At 42.8% G+C, this 15,500-nt stretch overlaps 1 protein-coding gene across 2 annotated transcripts in view; it reads left to right on the top strand.

The window, feature by feature from the left end:
* GPT2 (glutamic--pyruvic transaminase 2) overlaps positions 1–15,500 on the top strand; it is a 34,592-nt gene that overhangs the window by 4,573 nt on the left and 14,519 nt on the right. For both annotated transcript variants that reach the window (XM_026675904.2, XM_026675903.2), the window contains exons 3-4: positions 9,015–9,104; positions 11,141–11,249. In XM_026675904.2, coding sequence (XP_026531689.1) covers positions 9,015–9,104; positions 11,141–11,249 — 199 coding nt within the window. The remainder of the gene's footprint in view (positions 1–9,014; positions 9,105–11,140; positions 11,250–15,500) is intronic.

Raw genomic sequence — 15,500 nt, 5'->3', positions numbered from 1 at the left:
TTGACTCACCCTTCCAAGGGTGGTAAAATGAGGACCCAGATTGTTAGAAGCAATAGGCCGACTCTGTAAATCACTTAGAGAGGACTATAAAGCAGTATATAAGTGTATTGCTCTTCCTTCCTTCCTTCCTTCCTTCCTTCCACAATGGTTAGAATGCAGTACTGCAGGCTGACTCTGCCTACCGCTAGCAGTTCGATCCTGACTTGCTCAAGGTTGACTCAACCTTCTATCCTTCTGAGATCAGTAAAATGTGGACCCAGATTGTTGGGGGCAACAGGCTGACTCTGTAAACTGCTTAGAAAGGGCTGCAAAGCACTGTAAAGTGGTATATAAGTCTAAGTGCTATTATTTCCTTCCTTCCTTCCTTCCTTCCTTGTTGGTACAATGGTTAGAATGCAGTATTGCAGGCTCTGCCCACTGCCAGCAGTTCGATCCTGACTTGCTCAAGGTTGACTCAGCCTTCCATCCTTCCGAGGTGGGTAAAATGAGGACCCAGATTGTTGGGGATAAGCGGCTGACTCTGTAAACTGCTCAGAGAGGACTGTAAAGCGGCATATAAGTGTAAGGGCTAATACTATGGCAAGAATGTCATAAAATCAGGCATGACACACTGAATGACTGCATCACTCAGCAACAGAGGGTCCAGTCCCAATTGTGGATGTCAGTTGAAGATTTCCTGTAAATGCATCAGGAACTGCACTTAGTTCATTTCCTGTGCTTGCCACTCTGCTGTTACCTACCCCCCACAAACACTCACTTAGCTATTGATTGCCCCACTTCTTTCGTTAGTTAACAAGGCCCTGACCCTTCACCTTGGCTTGCTATGTTTGAAGGACTTGTGCCTACAGATAAAGGAGTGTTCAAGCATGTGAATTCCCATCTGTTTGGTTTTAAGACACCTGATTATTGGGCCAGCACTGTTTGAGAGAGAGTTGACTTTAATTCTCTTGAGTTTACTTCGGGCTTCGGTCTTGTGATGCCGTCTTGATATTTATGCGCCAGGAAGAATTAACTTGGCTGAGCATTTTGTTCTAAACTGGATCACCTAATCCAGCAATCTTAATATTGATCAGCAATCATCATTCTGAAGCCTAGAACTTGTTCCCTTGGCAGTCTTTCAGTGCATGGATTACGTTTGAAAGGCAGTCCTTTGGTATTTATTAACCATAGTAATCCAAAGGGATTTTGGTCTTAACTGTTGGTTGGATTTGTGCATCAAGCTAAGCTAACATGCCACTAGATGTCTTGGACTTCATGTGCTGCAGGAACCCAGCTTCTGTGGTTTGCAAACCACGGTTTATGAGTTAACTTGATACCCAAGCCTAGATCATTGTCAGTTATTTCATAAAGGCTGACTTTAAAATGGCTAAACATGATGTGTGAGTGCAAAGTTCCAGAATAAATTACAAAGATGTTCCCCCTTTTTAAAATTCATCTGGCAGGATTGAATGGCTAGCAATCTCTGTTTAGGCTGTCCCTATCTAAGAGCCTCCACATTCCCAGAACTGTGTGTCAGTGTAAAATGAGACTGAGATACCCAAAACCAGCAATTAATGTATTTACAAGAACCTGGAAAAGTACAAATATGAAAAACAAGTTCCAGCAGGAAAATCTTGCTTTCATTTCTTGCTCTGCTGCTCAGCTTCTTCTTTCGATGAAGCTAACATTTTGTGTCAAATATTTTTTGTGTATGTTTCAGCAGTTGGAATCTACAGTTTACACTGGACGCATGGCCTATAGCTGCCCATAGAATTTTAGTCAGTTGTAACAAAGGGGTAGTGTTGTTTTTCTAAAGGGTGGTGTTGGCTGCAGACTTCTCCAGCCAGGAACCCCTCAAAAGCTTCCCAGCCTCTGTTTAAAATGTTGCTTATAATTTTGAAAGTAGTTAATAGATGAACCTGTCTACTTAATGACACTTCCTGGGGAGATTTTTTGCAGAGGTTTCACTGGACATGATCAACTTGTAGGATGGGATTCAGAAGACCTCAAACCTTGCAGCATAAAATGGTTTGGTGGGTTTTGATTTAACAATTCATTGAAACCCAGCCTAGATGTTTCTAAACATGGTTTATGGCTTAGTATGCTATGTGGACCCAGCTAATTCCATCTATTGCATAATAGGGCAATTAATAAACCTAGTTTTTTTTAAAAAAATCTTTTTCTCTTGCTAAAAAAATTGCTGTTTGGATCATGTCAGGTCCTTTGAGGACATATATGGAAGCATGCCAAAAAAAACCATGTCTCAGCCTAAAATCCAAAGCTATATTCCTGAATACGTAGGAGAGAAACAGATACTTGATTGTGGTATGTTGCATTTGTTCCTTGTGTTATGGATTGGCTTTAAAAGTGAGATAAAGCATTTTAACCCCAATCTATTATATTACAATATTAATTTAGTTTTCAAGAGGAAACTAAACCAGATCAGCAAGAACAAAATTAACAAATAGACTGAGGATTGTACATTATGTTAAATTGTAGTTGTAGTTTAGCCATGGATTAGTGAAAAATTGCAGAGAGCCATGATTCATGCATATATTGTGGCCGATAAACTATGGTGACTAGGTTCAGACTATAGCTTAGCCACCTGTAGAAATAACCTTGTAACGCAACTAAGCTTTGGTGGAGCAGTCCATTTACAACTTTTGCTCTGGGAAGTCCTTGGGGCTCTCTGAGCTTGCTTTCTTGCAGACATTTCATTACCTAACTAGGTAACACCATCAGTGCTAGAAGGGAATGGGATTTGTTCTCTTTTGCCCTACTCCTGGATACCATGAGGGTCTTTATGGTTAACAAGTGTTTTTTGTGGCCGTTCTTCAGCAGAAAAGCATGTTTGCTTTTACATTTTTTTTTTTTTTTGCCAACTTACAGCAACTTGCCATCTCTGGTGAAGCTTCTAACTTCATGGTTTCCAGTGACACGAATTCAGTGCAATGAATCAGAAGACTCTGCACAATTCTCAGGGCCATTTATGATGTAACTTTTGGCTGTTCAACCTTCCCTGGTTGTGAGCATTATCACTTTGAATTACGCACAAGCCTTACTAGTGCAAACAACAGCTTGCAAAATAAACAGACCTTGTTAACATCTGCAGAGTGATAACGGGAGTTTTGGGTGTCAATGGTTGGCAGACCTACTTAGGAACAATTCCCACTGAACTCTTAGAAGGTTTTTTTTTTCCTTTCCTCCCCCCCAATCAATTTTTTCCCTTTTTCTCAGTTGATCTCTATAGAATGGTGGCATGAATTGTTGTGAATTGTAAATGTTTCTCTGAGTAGCCAGTCCCACTGAACGAAAGGAGCATTGCTTTGTAGCGGAGTCTTAAAAGTAAATCCAGTGGCTGGATTCCCCAAACAAGCTAAAAATGAAAAAAGTCAGTCTGAGTGAACCAAGTCTATAGTAGGGTAAAGGTAAAGGTTTCCCTCACACATACATGCTAGTCTAGTTTCCGGATCCAGGGGCTGGTGCTCATCTCCATTTCAAAGCCGAAGAGCCAGCGCTGTCCAAAGACGCCTCCATGGTCCTGTGGCCGGCATGACTAGGCGCCAAAGGCGCATGGAATGCTGTTACCAAAATGGTCCCTATTTTTCTACTTGCATTTTAATGTGCTTTTGAACTGCTAGGTTGGCAGAAGCTGGGACAAGTAATGGGAGCTCACTCTGTGACGCGGCGCTAGGGATTCAAACCGCCAAACTGCCGAGTTTTCTGATCGACAAGCTTAGCGTCTTAGCCACTGAGCCACAGTATGATATTGGGCTAAAAGAATGCCATGGAAATGTTTTGTGTGCTTCAATTTTGAGGCTGGGTTTACAGATAGTCCTAGACTTATGACCACAATTGAGCTCAAAATCCACTCTATGGATCAGCAGTCTCCATGTCCCTCTATCTCACACTGCTTCCTTCAGATCTTCCATGGTCATCCTGGTGTCATCCTTCATAGTGTCCAGCCAGCAGCTACGAGGGTGGCCCCTTCTCCTTTTTCCACAGATCACTCCTAACATGATTGACTTTTCAAGTGAGTCAGCTCTTAAAACATAACCACACTTTGCATAATCCTGATTTACTTTATAAACTACTGTTGTGGACAGTAGTTAAAGCATATCATGACTTAGGATGTTCTGTGAACCCAACCGATATTTTGGGATTTTAAGTAAAACGTTGAACGTGCTCTGTACAAGATCTATCTATTATTTTTTTTCTGGAGAGATGGACAACATAGACATTTAATCAATCAATGCATTTTTAAATGGTAGCTTTTTAGCAGTTGGCGCTTAAGTGGAAATACCAGAATGAAAAAGCAAAAAATAAATAAATTGTGGTTTAGGCTTTCACTGCTGGAGATGGGAAGATGTTCAAATGCTGACTTTCCACTTGCCTTTCACCCAGGAACCCCTCAAGGAGAAAAATTGGCAACTGTACTACACAGTTTGTTGTTCTTTGCAAAAAAGAGAGAGAGAGAGAGAGAGACTTCATAAATGAAATTAGCTCTCCAAATTGTGCTGAACTTCACATTCTTTTTTGGGAGGGATGGCCGTTAGATTCTCGGTCCTGCTGTTCTTACGCTGTTGGAGAAATTCTTTGCTAGAATTTGCTTAGATTCCTAGGATCTTCAGTGTTGCATTTGTGGCAGCCCTTGCCTCTTAAACTGTAACTATGCATCCTTGGATGTTTTCCTTTGGAGGAGAAAAAAACATTCTCTTGATTCCAGCCTTTGTACTTCATAATGGGGGATTAAATAAATAGCTCAGCTTTTTGGATCATGAATACCTTTGAAAACTGTTCTGACCCAAACCTTGTTCCAAGAAAACCAACACGAAACGGAGGTAACAGCAAAACCTTTTAATGATTCTTTACAAATTCCGTTCCTTCACAGTTAAAAGGCTGTTTCAAACTAATTGTCTCTGATAAGAACGAGCCTTGCCAAGGTTGTGCATGGCTGCCAAGAACACTAGATAAAGTTGCCAAGAAATATTTCAAACACAATATTCCAAACACAAACTAAGAGAGTCCGAACGTCCACAAGGCTTGAGTGCAAAAACTTCTTTGCTTCCTGCAAAGAACTCCGGTTTCTCAGCTGGCTTTTATATTTTGAGGGAGGGACCATTACCTTGCAGCCTTACTCCCGAGTCGTCCGTGCTGCTGCAGCTGCTCTTTACTTCAAGCAGTCCTGTGCTCATGCGCACTGGGCACAGGCTCCTCGGGGACTTCTTCCTCACTGCTGCCAGCCTCCACAACCTCTGAAGGCAGCATTCCACTCCCTGATAGTCCTGGCCCCAGCCCTGCATCACACACAGGCCCCTCATCTGAGTCCTCGCTCTCCGAGACCTCAGCTGTCCACACCTGCTGTCGGCAAACCACAACAACAACCTGATAGAATAACTGTAAGAACATCTCCCGTTCTCTTTTAGATATTGCTGTTTTGCAAAATGTTTTTTTAAAATACTAACGTCAAAGGAATGCTTGATTGCTAGTGTTTGTTGTCAGCCAGGTGTTCTCTTATTTGATTTTGGTGGGTGTAATTTTGTGCAGTAGGGTAATCTCAGTGTGCACATACCTCAGTGTGTATTTTGTATCCCGTAAAGGCAGAAACAAGCAGGGTATAATGTGATGTTAGAATAAAAACATGATATTTATCCTTGAAAGCGTTTTCTTTTATTGCTTTTATAAATTAAAAAAATGCAGACCCTTCCATGTTTCATCTTCTAGATTAAATGTCTATTTTGACTCTGCTTGGTACTTCCCCTTGAAAATATAAAAAGAAAAATTCTAAAATAAAATAGCAAAAACATGGTGAGATTTACATGATATAAGTAGATATTAGAAATTTGTATGTTATAATTTTAGAATGCACAAATTTAATGTTTAATGAGATTTCACATGATAATAACTATAAGACTTAAAGGTGTTGCACTCCGATTGACAATCATAAGGGGGAATTTTGCTTTTTAAGAATATTAGAAGAGAAGATATGAAATTGTAAACAAGACAGACGAAAGTATAAGTATAATGAATAAAAAGATATAGAAATTTAGGCAAAACAAATATAATTGAATAAGAAGAAAATGAGATAACTATAAAAGAAAACTAAGAGAAGTAAAGGGAGAAATAGTGAGAAATTGGAAAAAGAGTGATAAGATATGAAGCTGAATATATAAGAAGAATATGCATATGAAATTGTGTCTGTATGGAAATGTGATAACCCGGAACCATGCTGTACTGAAATAAGATGTTTTATTTGTTTTGTTAAAACTCAATAAAACTTTGCTAAAAAAAATGTTATTGAGAATGAGTTGATAGAGTTTAAATTAGCATCCCAGTGTCTGTCCTTTGTTGACTTCATTTGTAGGATAGCTTCATGTTTGGCTAAACCCATCAGGGAAAACACCACTGTGATTTTTTGCTTAGTGTTATATCCAAACCAAAGTTCTTTATTTATCCTCGGAAGCAGAATTGGAGCCGAGGTTTTGGTTCACAATTCTGACTTGTTAGAGAACAAACAATAGCATCGAAGTTAAAAATAAAGTTTGGAGACTGAAAGTAAGATGTGCTTCTCTCTTTTCCTGCTCTAGATTGCTTGTGATAGTATCAGTTACGTTATTCAGGTTATTCTTACACCATCTGGTATTTATGCATGTTCAGTCTTCAGTTTCTAAGATTGCCACCCTCATGGGTTGGTTGAAATATCATGTTGTGTTTAAACAGGTTTGCTTAGTTTGTTTGAGTTAAGCCTCCAAGTTCAGGAATGTGGGTTAGAATTTGCATCGTCTTGTTTTGGAGGATTTCCTCAAACGATCATTTGCTGTATGTGATGAAACTACAGATTGCTGCAAATAAAGAATTAATTGGGCCCTTATTATAAGGAGGAGGTAGAAAGATAAAACCTAGAAGAGAGAGAAAAACAAGCAAAGGCCGAAGAGGAAATGGTATGTAAATAGGCAATAAATAAATTTGTGGTCCTTGTAAAGAGTTCATCCTCCTTCTGTAAATAAATTTTGTTTTATGGATGTAGACAGAAATTATTTACATCCTGCAATAACCATTCAGATCTGAAGTTGTTACTGCAGTGAACTTGTTCTCACCGTAAAAGAGAGATAGAGTGATATCAGAGGTGGTATTTCAGCAGGTTCTGACAAGCAGGTTCTGGAGAACCGGTAGTGGAAATTTTGAGTAGTTCGGAGAACCAGCAATACCATCTCTGACTGGAGATTTTACAGTATCCTTCCCCTTCCACACACATCAAGCCACGCCCACAGAACCAGTAGTAAAAAAAATTTGAATCCCACCGCTGAGTGGTACCTTATATTTTTTTATAAGATACTACACCCAGCAGCAGAAGAACCAATAAGCAAGTCTGTCAACTGTAGCTTTATAATTTTGGGGTGGCATCAGTGAGATTTTTAAAGTACATTTATGCTCCAAGTAAACTTAGATGTTTTGCTATTCCTTAGCATGGAAATCCGGTTCCGCCATGTTGCATAACACCTAACCAATCAATTGCATGGACAGTCCTGATTTTATCACCTATATAATTTTGAATATTCTTCTCCTGCAGTAGTAGGGAAAATATAACAGCACCATCATATCCTGTTCTAGTCTACTGAACTTCAGCTCATTGACTGCTGTCAGAAGTTAAATGGACTTCTGGACTTAAGACCATCAAGACATCTGGTTTATCAAACCAGGATGTTATTAAACCAAGCATGGAAAGGAAGAAGGATGTACAAGGTTCATAAACTTGATGTCCCAGGTCTTCATACTCAGGACTTCCCTGTGGCCACTATGGTCCATTTCAATGCATTTCCTAAAGTGACAAAGCATGAACAAAGAATTCTATATATGTCCTACATTGACTGTGTAAACCAGGGGTCTCCAACCTTGGCAACTTTAAGCCAGGTGGACTTCAATTCCCAGAATTCCCCAGCCAGCTTTGCCAAGGTTGGAGACCCCTGGTGTAAACCATTTAGAGAGGGCTGTAAAGCATTATGAAGTGGTATATAAGTCTAAGTGCTATTAAGGAAAAATAACAATACCTTTATTTTAAAAAGCTGCTTCACATTATTTGCTTTTAAGGCCACCGGTATTGATTCAAGTCAGAATAGAGCTGGAAGGGACCTTGGAGGTCTTCTAGTCTAACCCCCTGCTCAAGCAGGAGACCCTATATCTTCTCAGGCAACTGGCTGTCCAGTCTCTTCTTGAAAACCTCCAGTGATGAAGCACCTACAACTTCAGAAGACAATCTGTTCCACTGGTTAATTGTTCTCACTTTTAGGAAGCCTCTCCTTAATTCCAGGTTGCTTCTCTCCTTGATTAGTTTCCATCTGTTGTTTCTTGTCTTGCCTTCTGGTGCTTTGGAGAATAAGTTGACCCCCCTCTTCTTTGTGGCAGCCCCTCAAATACTGGAACACTGCTATCATGTCACCCCGAGTCCTTCTTTTCTCTAGCCTGGCCAAACCCACATCCTGCCACCGTTCTTCATATGTTTTAGTCTCCGGACCTTTAATCATCTTACTTGCTGTTCTCTGCACTTTTTCCAAAGCCACAACATCTTTTTGGTGACATGGTGACCAAAACTGGATGCAGTATTCTAGGTCTTGGTTTTCCTAAGGTTTTCTAAAGCGGTACTACTATGGGGCGGTCTATACACAAAGGCTGTTTCATGCAGAACCAGGAATCCTGCCCACTTTTTCTGTGATTTGCTACATTCCTAGCATTTATGCGTGGCTGCTTTTGTTCTTCATAAAGAGTGCCCTGATGTAACCATTTCAGCTGTTGTGACTTTTTCATAAAGTCATAATCGTTCAGGGATATTGAAAATAGCTTTCGGAAAGGAGGAGAATAATGATGTGAGAGTACCATGTTACTAACGCCTGTTTTAAGGACTGATCCTCAAACCTTTTAAGTGATTTGCATAGAAGAGAAGATTGGAACGGCTGATGGGTTTTGTGTCCTTCTGGTTGCGTTGGGTTCCACAAAGCTTGGATTCACTGCATCACAAGCTTTGCTTTTTCTCCCTTCAGGGTATCAAAAAGCCTTTCACAGAAGTCATCAAGGCCAACATTGGTGATGCTCACGCCATGGGACAGCAGCCCATCACCTTCCTTCGACAGGTAGGTGGAACCCTGCTGGAGGAAGAGTAGACTTGAAGAAAGGCAACTAAAGTCATAAGGTTATCCCGAAGTGGACAGCTGTGTCTGGTTTCTCCAAAGTGGAAATTAAAGCGAGGAAGGGGAAAAAAATATCAAAGCTGCTCACCTGGATTGGTGTTTGTTTGTTTTTTAAGAGACTAGGTGGGATACCATCCCAGGGAAAGGCTGCTGGGGGGTTCGTGGGGGTTCAGGAAAGCCCCTAGCTAAGATTCTGTGCAGTTAATAGAACCCCCAAATCCCACTCCTGGCTGGCTTCACCCCACCCATCTCCTCCCAGGAGTCCCTACGTGCAGGGGTGGGATTCTACCAATTCAGACCAGTTCTATAGAACTGGTTGTTATGATTCTGCGCAGTTTGGAGAACCGGCAAATCGTGCCCCTGGCTGGCCCTGCCCTTCTCCGCCTTCCCCCCACTCAGTCCTTATTGCACATGCCCGACATTGCTGACTGCGTTCTCCCCTGCCCAGTCACTCCTTAAGGTATTTCTTTTTTCTCCCCAACGATCAGCTGTTCCGACGATCGGCTGTGCTGGGATCCTCCTCGCTTGTCTTACTGCTTCCTCGCGCAGGCTTCCCAGAGGCCCAGCAGGCAAAAAAGGGTGTGCAGGGCGAGTGTGGGTTGGGTGGCACAAAAAAGCCATGGCCACCCAGTCACAGGGCCACGCCCAGCTAGCCACGCCCACAGAACTGGTAGTTAAAAATATTTGCATCCCACCCCTGCATACGCGGCCTGTTTTGGAGGCAGATAAGTGCAGGGTGCGGGCGGAGGCTCAAGGAGGGCAAAAAACGGGCCTTGTGGAAGTTTGGGAAGGCCGGAAATGGACCCGTTTCTGGCTTCCAGAGAGGCTCTTTTGCCCCCCCGGAGGCTTGAGAAAAGCTTCTGGCGCCCGGGCAGGGGAAAAAAAACCAGAGGTGGTATTCAGCCAGTTCTGACCAGTTCTGGACAACCAGTAGCGGAAATTTTGAGTAGTTCGGAGAACCAGCAAATCCCACCTCTGATTGGCCCCGCCAACCCCATCTTTTCTCTGCCTCTCATTGAGTCCCAGCTGATTGGCTGGGTCTTCTTTGGTTGCCCTGCACAGGAGAACGGAGCTGGAAAGCAGGTTAGTGGAGTGAGGAGGGAATGGAGATTTTGCAGTATATCCTTCCCCTGTCATGCCCACCAAGCCACGCCCACAGAAGTGGTAGTAAAAAAAATCTGAATCCCACCACTGCAAAAAAAAACCTTCCCTCCACGGGGCAAGAGGCCGACTAGGCCACGCCCACCATGGCCACACCCACCCAGCAAACGGGCAGAGGATCCGTTGCTAAAATTTTTGAATCCCATCCTTGATACCATCCCAATAGCAAGCACTTGTGCAATGTTTGTGAGTGTGTGTCAGAGATGCACGGGAGGGTGTCACAGAGCTAACTTGAGCAAATTGGAGCAGAAGTCTAGTTGCCAAAGTAGCTGAGAAACAAGCACTACGCCATGCCACCTTTGAAATAATAACAACATAGACAATAATACCACAGAGAGTTCTCAACTTGCGGCCACAAGAGAGCCTAAAATATCCCTCGCTAAGCGAGGCAGGAGGAAGCGAGTTTTGCAACCTTTTTTCCATGATTCTTAAGCGAATCACTGCACTTGTCAACCGAATCATGCAGTCGTTAAATGAATTGGGCTTCCCCCGTTGACTTTGCTCGCCTGAAACCGGATGGGAAAGTTATAAGTAGCGATCACCTGACCCCAGAACAGTTCAACCGTCATAAATACATGCCAGTTGCCAAGCCCCTAAATTTTGACCCTGTGACCAATGCAGATGCTACAACGGTCCTAAGCGCCAAAACCGTTTTCTTAAGTCCATTTTTTTCAAACGGTCACTAAACAAAGAGTTGTAAGTCAAGGACTTCCTGTAGAGCGAGATTAGAATCATTTGATAGATTGCACTAATAAGTTGGGTATAAATCTGTGTCCCGAGGAATTCATCTCTTTCCATGTGTTTTCCGGGCGATGTAGGTGGTGGCCCTCTGCACGTATCCCAACCTGCTGGACAGCCCCAGTTTCCCAGAAGACTCCAAGAAGAAGGCAAGACGGATCTTGCAAGGCTGTGGAGGCAACAGCTTAGGTACGTTGATCACTTTTTCACATTAGATCCTCGCTGTCTCTGTTGGCGGTCATTCTGGACTCTGAAGGTAGAAGAATAGAAGATCTGACTTTTTATTAATAGCTGACCAGCTGGGGTAAGGCTGCTGTAAAAGCTGATGCAATAAGGATGAATCAGCATGGGTATTGCCGCTTTAAGACTGAAGATGGGTCCCACAGGGTTTTACCACTTTAAGAAGTTGTCTATATATGTAAAGCCATGTAAGGCCAGGTATCTCTCTTTCTTTGTTTTCTGTCTCCATTCTGGTTCTCCATGCAGAATAAAGAAGATTGCTTGCTTGCCAGGTATTTGCCTACCATGTATATTTATGTATAGAGCAGTTTTAGATATAAACCTAGATGCAGTTTGAAAATAACCAGATATTTAATTGATAAATTCCCAGTACAGTAATGCTCTTTTATTTTCTTCCATTTTCCTACCTATTTTACCTTCCCCCACCCATTTCTTTTCACCCTGAAATTATTTCATTTCTTATTGCTTGCGACATAATGAAACAATTTGGATATGATCCCGTAGCTAAATAATTTGCATGGCGGCTGGGCAATTCTGGGAGGTGAAGTCCTCACATCTCAAATTGGCCAAGCTAAGGGATCGCATGCAAATTGGTTTATTGTGTCGCAAGGTTGAGAAATGCAGCTATAGCGTGATGTGTTATGCTCATTGTTGACAACATCGGTTCAAGATGTTCCCGGGCCACTGTGTCTAGGAAAGAGTTAAGCTGGAATAATTCACTGTCAGAAATATTTAGAAATTTTCCAGGAGAAGTGTCTCACAACTTAACATTCTACACAAATGAAACACAACTTTCCCATCTCAAATTGGAAGACCAAATGCTAACTGAAATGAATGACAGTAGCAACAAGGCCAGTCTGAGTCTCTTTTTCCTTCTAGTCGTTCACCCAGATCCTTAGGTTCACACATATTTTTCTAAGTTTCCTTAATAACATTTAAAACTCTAAAACTAGTTCAACTTGATATATAAGGAAGTATAATTGGACAACTATGGTGGTCTCTCATGAATGAAGACACTGAGGCAGTCGTCTTGAAGCCAAATCGGGATGAGAGCACAGGGCAAGCTCTGACACCCTCTTTTATTAGAAGCAATCTTTGTTAACGCTTGCAATTTTTTGTTAGTGTGTTGTTACAAACTCATTACATCACACAAAATACCATATGAGAATACAAAGCTGTAAAGTTTAAGTTTGCTACAATTCTGGGTAAGAAGTGGCAACATTTCGACCTTGTCCTCGCCTCGTGTTACAAACAACTACCAGAAGGCCCGTTGTCCTTGCACGCGCGCGAGGAAACAGATAGCAATTCCCACATCTCCTCTGTTTTTCTTTTTTAAAAGACAGGGAGTGTTTTAGTTCCAACAGCAGCCTTTGTTAGGCGCGTAGGCAAGAATGCTGTGCATGCTGATGTTATCCATGGCGTTCGTGACTTCTTCACCATCACAAACATCTTGTCCTCGTCTGGGTCATCACAGGTTGGCTCTCCCATTTCTTCTTCGGATGGCAGTGGTTCATATGTGTTAGTTATTTGTTGATTCCAGAGAGCCATTACCCGTGCAGTGGCTTTTTTCTCAGCCAAAAGGGATAAACTGTTAGAAATAGTGCGTACAAAGATAGGTAATACACAAGGCAATATAATACATCCTGCAGCAATCATACCAATAAGCGCTACAGTAGCTTGCAAACCAGGTAATTTTGGGAACCAGGATCCAAACATGTCTCTAAAATCAAGACCATTCCATGTTTGTACAGGTACATGTGCAATCTTGATCATTCTATCAGTGATTTGTTGAATAACTTTTCCACTATCATCTATTTCAATACAACAATTACTAAGATTAAATTTTCCACACACTCTTCCTTCTTTGGCAAGAAGATAATCTAACGCCAAACGATTTTGCATGATATATGTTCTAGACAATGCACTTTCTTTAGCTAGTGTTTTCAAAGCAAGAGCAGTTTCATTGGTTATAATTTCTAATACAGTTTGCAACCTTATAATTCTATTGAGCATATATATGTGGGGGTATGGTACCCCCAAGTCCCGTCCTGGGCCTCTTACTTGAGCAGAGTCAATAGGTGGGGTGTATCAGTAGTTGTAAACAGTGGTGGCCCCCACATTAGTCCCGGACACCTTTTGGAAGAGATATTTCTTTTCCTGTAGATAAGATCTTTGCCAGCTGTGTGAGCCGCAGGTGACTCCTGCAGCGTCGTTAGGACCTTGGCCTTTGTTGATGGCAAAACAAGCATCAAAACACACAAAAGTGTTGGTAACCCCCGAGTGACATTATGGGTAATGTACCCATTTTTTGCTTGACTGGTAGAGAACATTGAGGCAAGGTCAGAGCTGGATCCTCCTTTGTAGGCATAGACATACAGTGAGGCGGTGATGGGCCCCACAGCCTTTGGTTCGTAGCATTGGATACCTTGTTTGGTGTAGCATCGTGCATATTGAGTGTTGTTATGCAGACAAGGGGAGACCGTCGTGGAGTTGCACTCAGGTTTCAAAGTATGATAGATCAGGGTGGACTGGGTCTTCGTCCGCTGCGAGTAGTTTTGATGCAGGCATCACAGGAGGATGGGATGGCTGTCATATCGGCAGGAACGATGTGGAAACCCAGGAAACAAATGATGAATGCAGCGGCAGCTTCATGATGCTGATGTAGGCAAGGCTGGTTTGGGTAGAAAAGGCCTTACGTGTCGGTCCAGGGACCCAGATGGTGTTGTTGTTGTCAGCGTACCCTCATCCCCAGGTTATAAGTTCAGCAGGACCTTTCCACTGAGGATCTGGAAGCTGATACCGTTGGTCTGGGTTCAGGATGAGGCGAGGAAGCGAAATGACGTGATGCTGCTGTGCATGGGGGGATCCGGACTCATTGAGGAAGTTAAGAGTAAACAAGCAAACATTCAATGCATTCTGGAGTCCTGGCAACCCTGTGACATTTTTAAATTTGAATTTAAACTGTCTGGCCAAGGCTTTTTGTTTTGATGAAAATAACTATGACTGTCCCAGGGTGTTTGTTGTGAAAGAATCATGCAAGAGATGGCGCTGTCTGCGGTTGCAGCTGCGGCTGCTGCATCAGCCATATCATTGCCTTCCTGGAGAATTCCTGGGAAGGGTTGGTGGCTGCGAATGTGTGCTACAAAGAGCGGGTGTGGTGCTGTGCAACAAGGTGTTGCAATGTAACAAAAAGAGAGAAAAGATTTTTAGAGACAGAGACTGAAGTGAAGGATAGACAGTAGTTGAAAGCATTTTATGCGTATGGAGTTAGTACTTCGATGAAATCAATCTGTGTTCTCTGGAAAGGCCAGCCCATCAGGGTCGCCTCCCATTTCTTTTTTCCTTGCTACTTTCTTGTTTACTTTCAAACATACTTTGCATTCACAGAAACCACCTTCACCCCTTCTCAGTTTCCCAACTCATCTTTCTTTTTCCTCAGATTTCCAATCCTAACAACTCACATTTCTGCGCAGACCATGAAGGAAGGGAGGGAGCCCTTTTATGACCTCCCCTGCTCCTATCATGACTGCAAATCCTGATTTCCTCTTTCCTTCCTCAACCCTGCTTGACCCATCCACCTACTTGCAACAAACAATCATGGTCCTCAGTTCCCACGATTCTGCAAGCCTTTAGATCAGGGATCCCCAACCTTTTCGACGCCGGCCCGGTTCCGCGCCAGCTGGGCGCCGCGCCCGGTTCCGGCGCCAGCTGGGCGCCGCCATTTTTTTATGAAAAATCACTTCCGGTGATGTCACCGAAGCGATTTTTCATCAAAAATGGCGCCAGCGCTTCCAGTGAGCTTTTTCGGGTAGAAATGGCTTTCTACCCGGAAAGCTCATGGAGCGCTGGCACCGCCATCTTTTTGACGAAAAATTGCTTTTTTACCAAAAGATGGCGGCGCCCAGCAACCAGCGGCCCGGTAAGGCTTGTTCCGCGTTCGGTACCGGTCCGCGGACCGGCGGTTGGGGACCCCTGCTTTAGATAGTCCGAGAGGGAAGCCCCCTCGGGCAGATAGAGGCTGCAGAATCCTCTTGCAATCCTCATTTGCATTTTCAACAACCAGTTTTAACAGACTAAGAGATTTTTTAGGAGTGTTGAGGAAGATGTATCCATTCTAAGATAAGGAGGTTGCTAGTGTGCTGAGACTTTTGGGTTAATACAGCAGTAGGTAAGGAGGGGTGTATTGAGCAAGATTAAGGA

Source organism: Notechis scutatus, chromosome 9 (genome assembly GCF_049901735.1).
Source record: "Notechis scutatus isolate UNSWTSFEM ecotype Mainland chromosome 9, rNotScu1.2, whole genome shotgun sequence".
NCBI classification, from domain to species: Eukaryota; Metazoa; Chordata; class Lepidosauria; order Squamata; family Elapidae; genus Notechis; species Notechis scutatus.
Note: the sequence above shows the minus strand (reverse complement) of the source record. Positions and strands in the feature narration are given on the sequence as shown.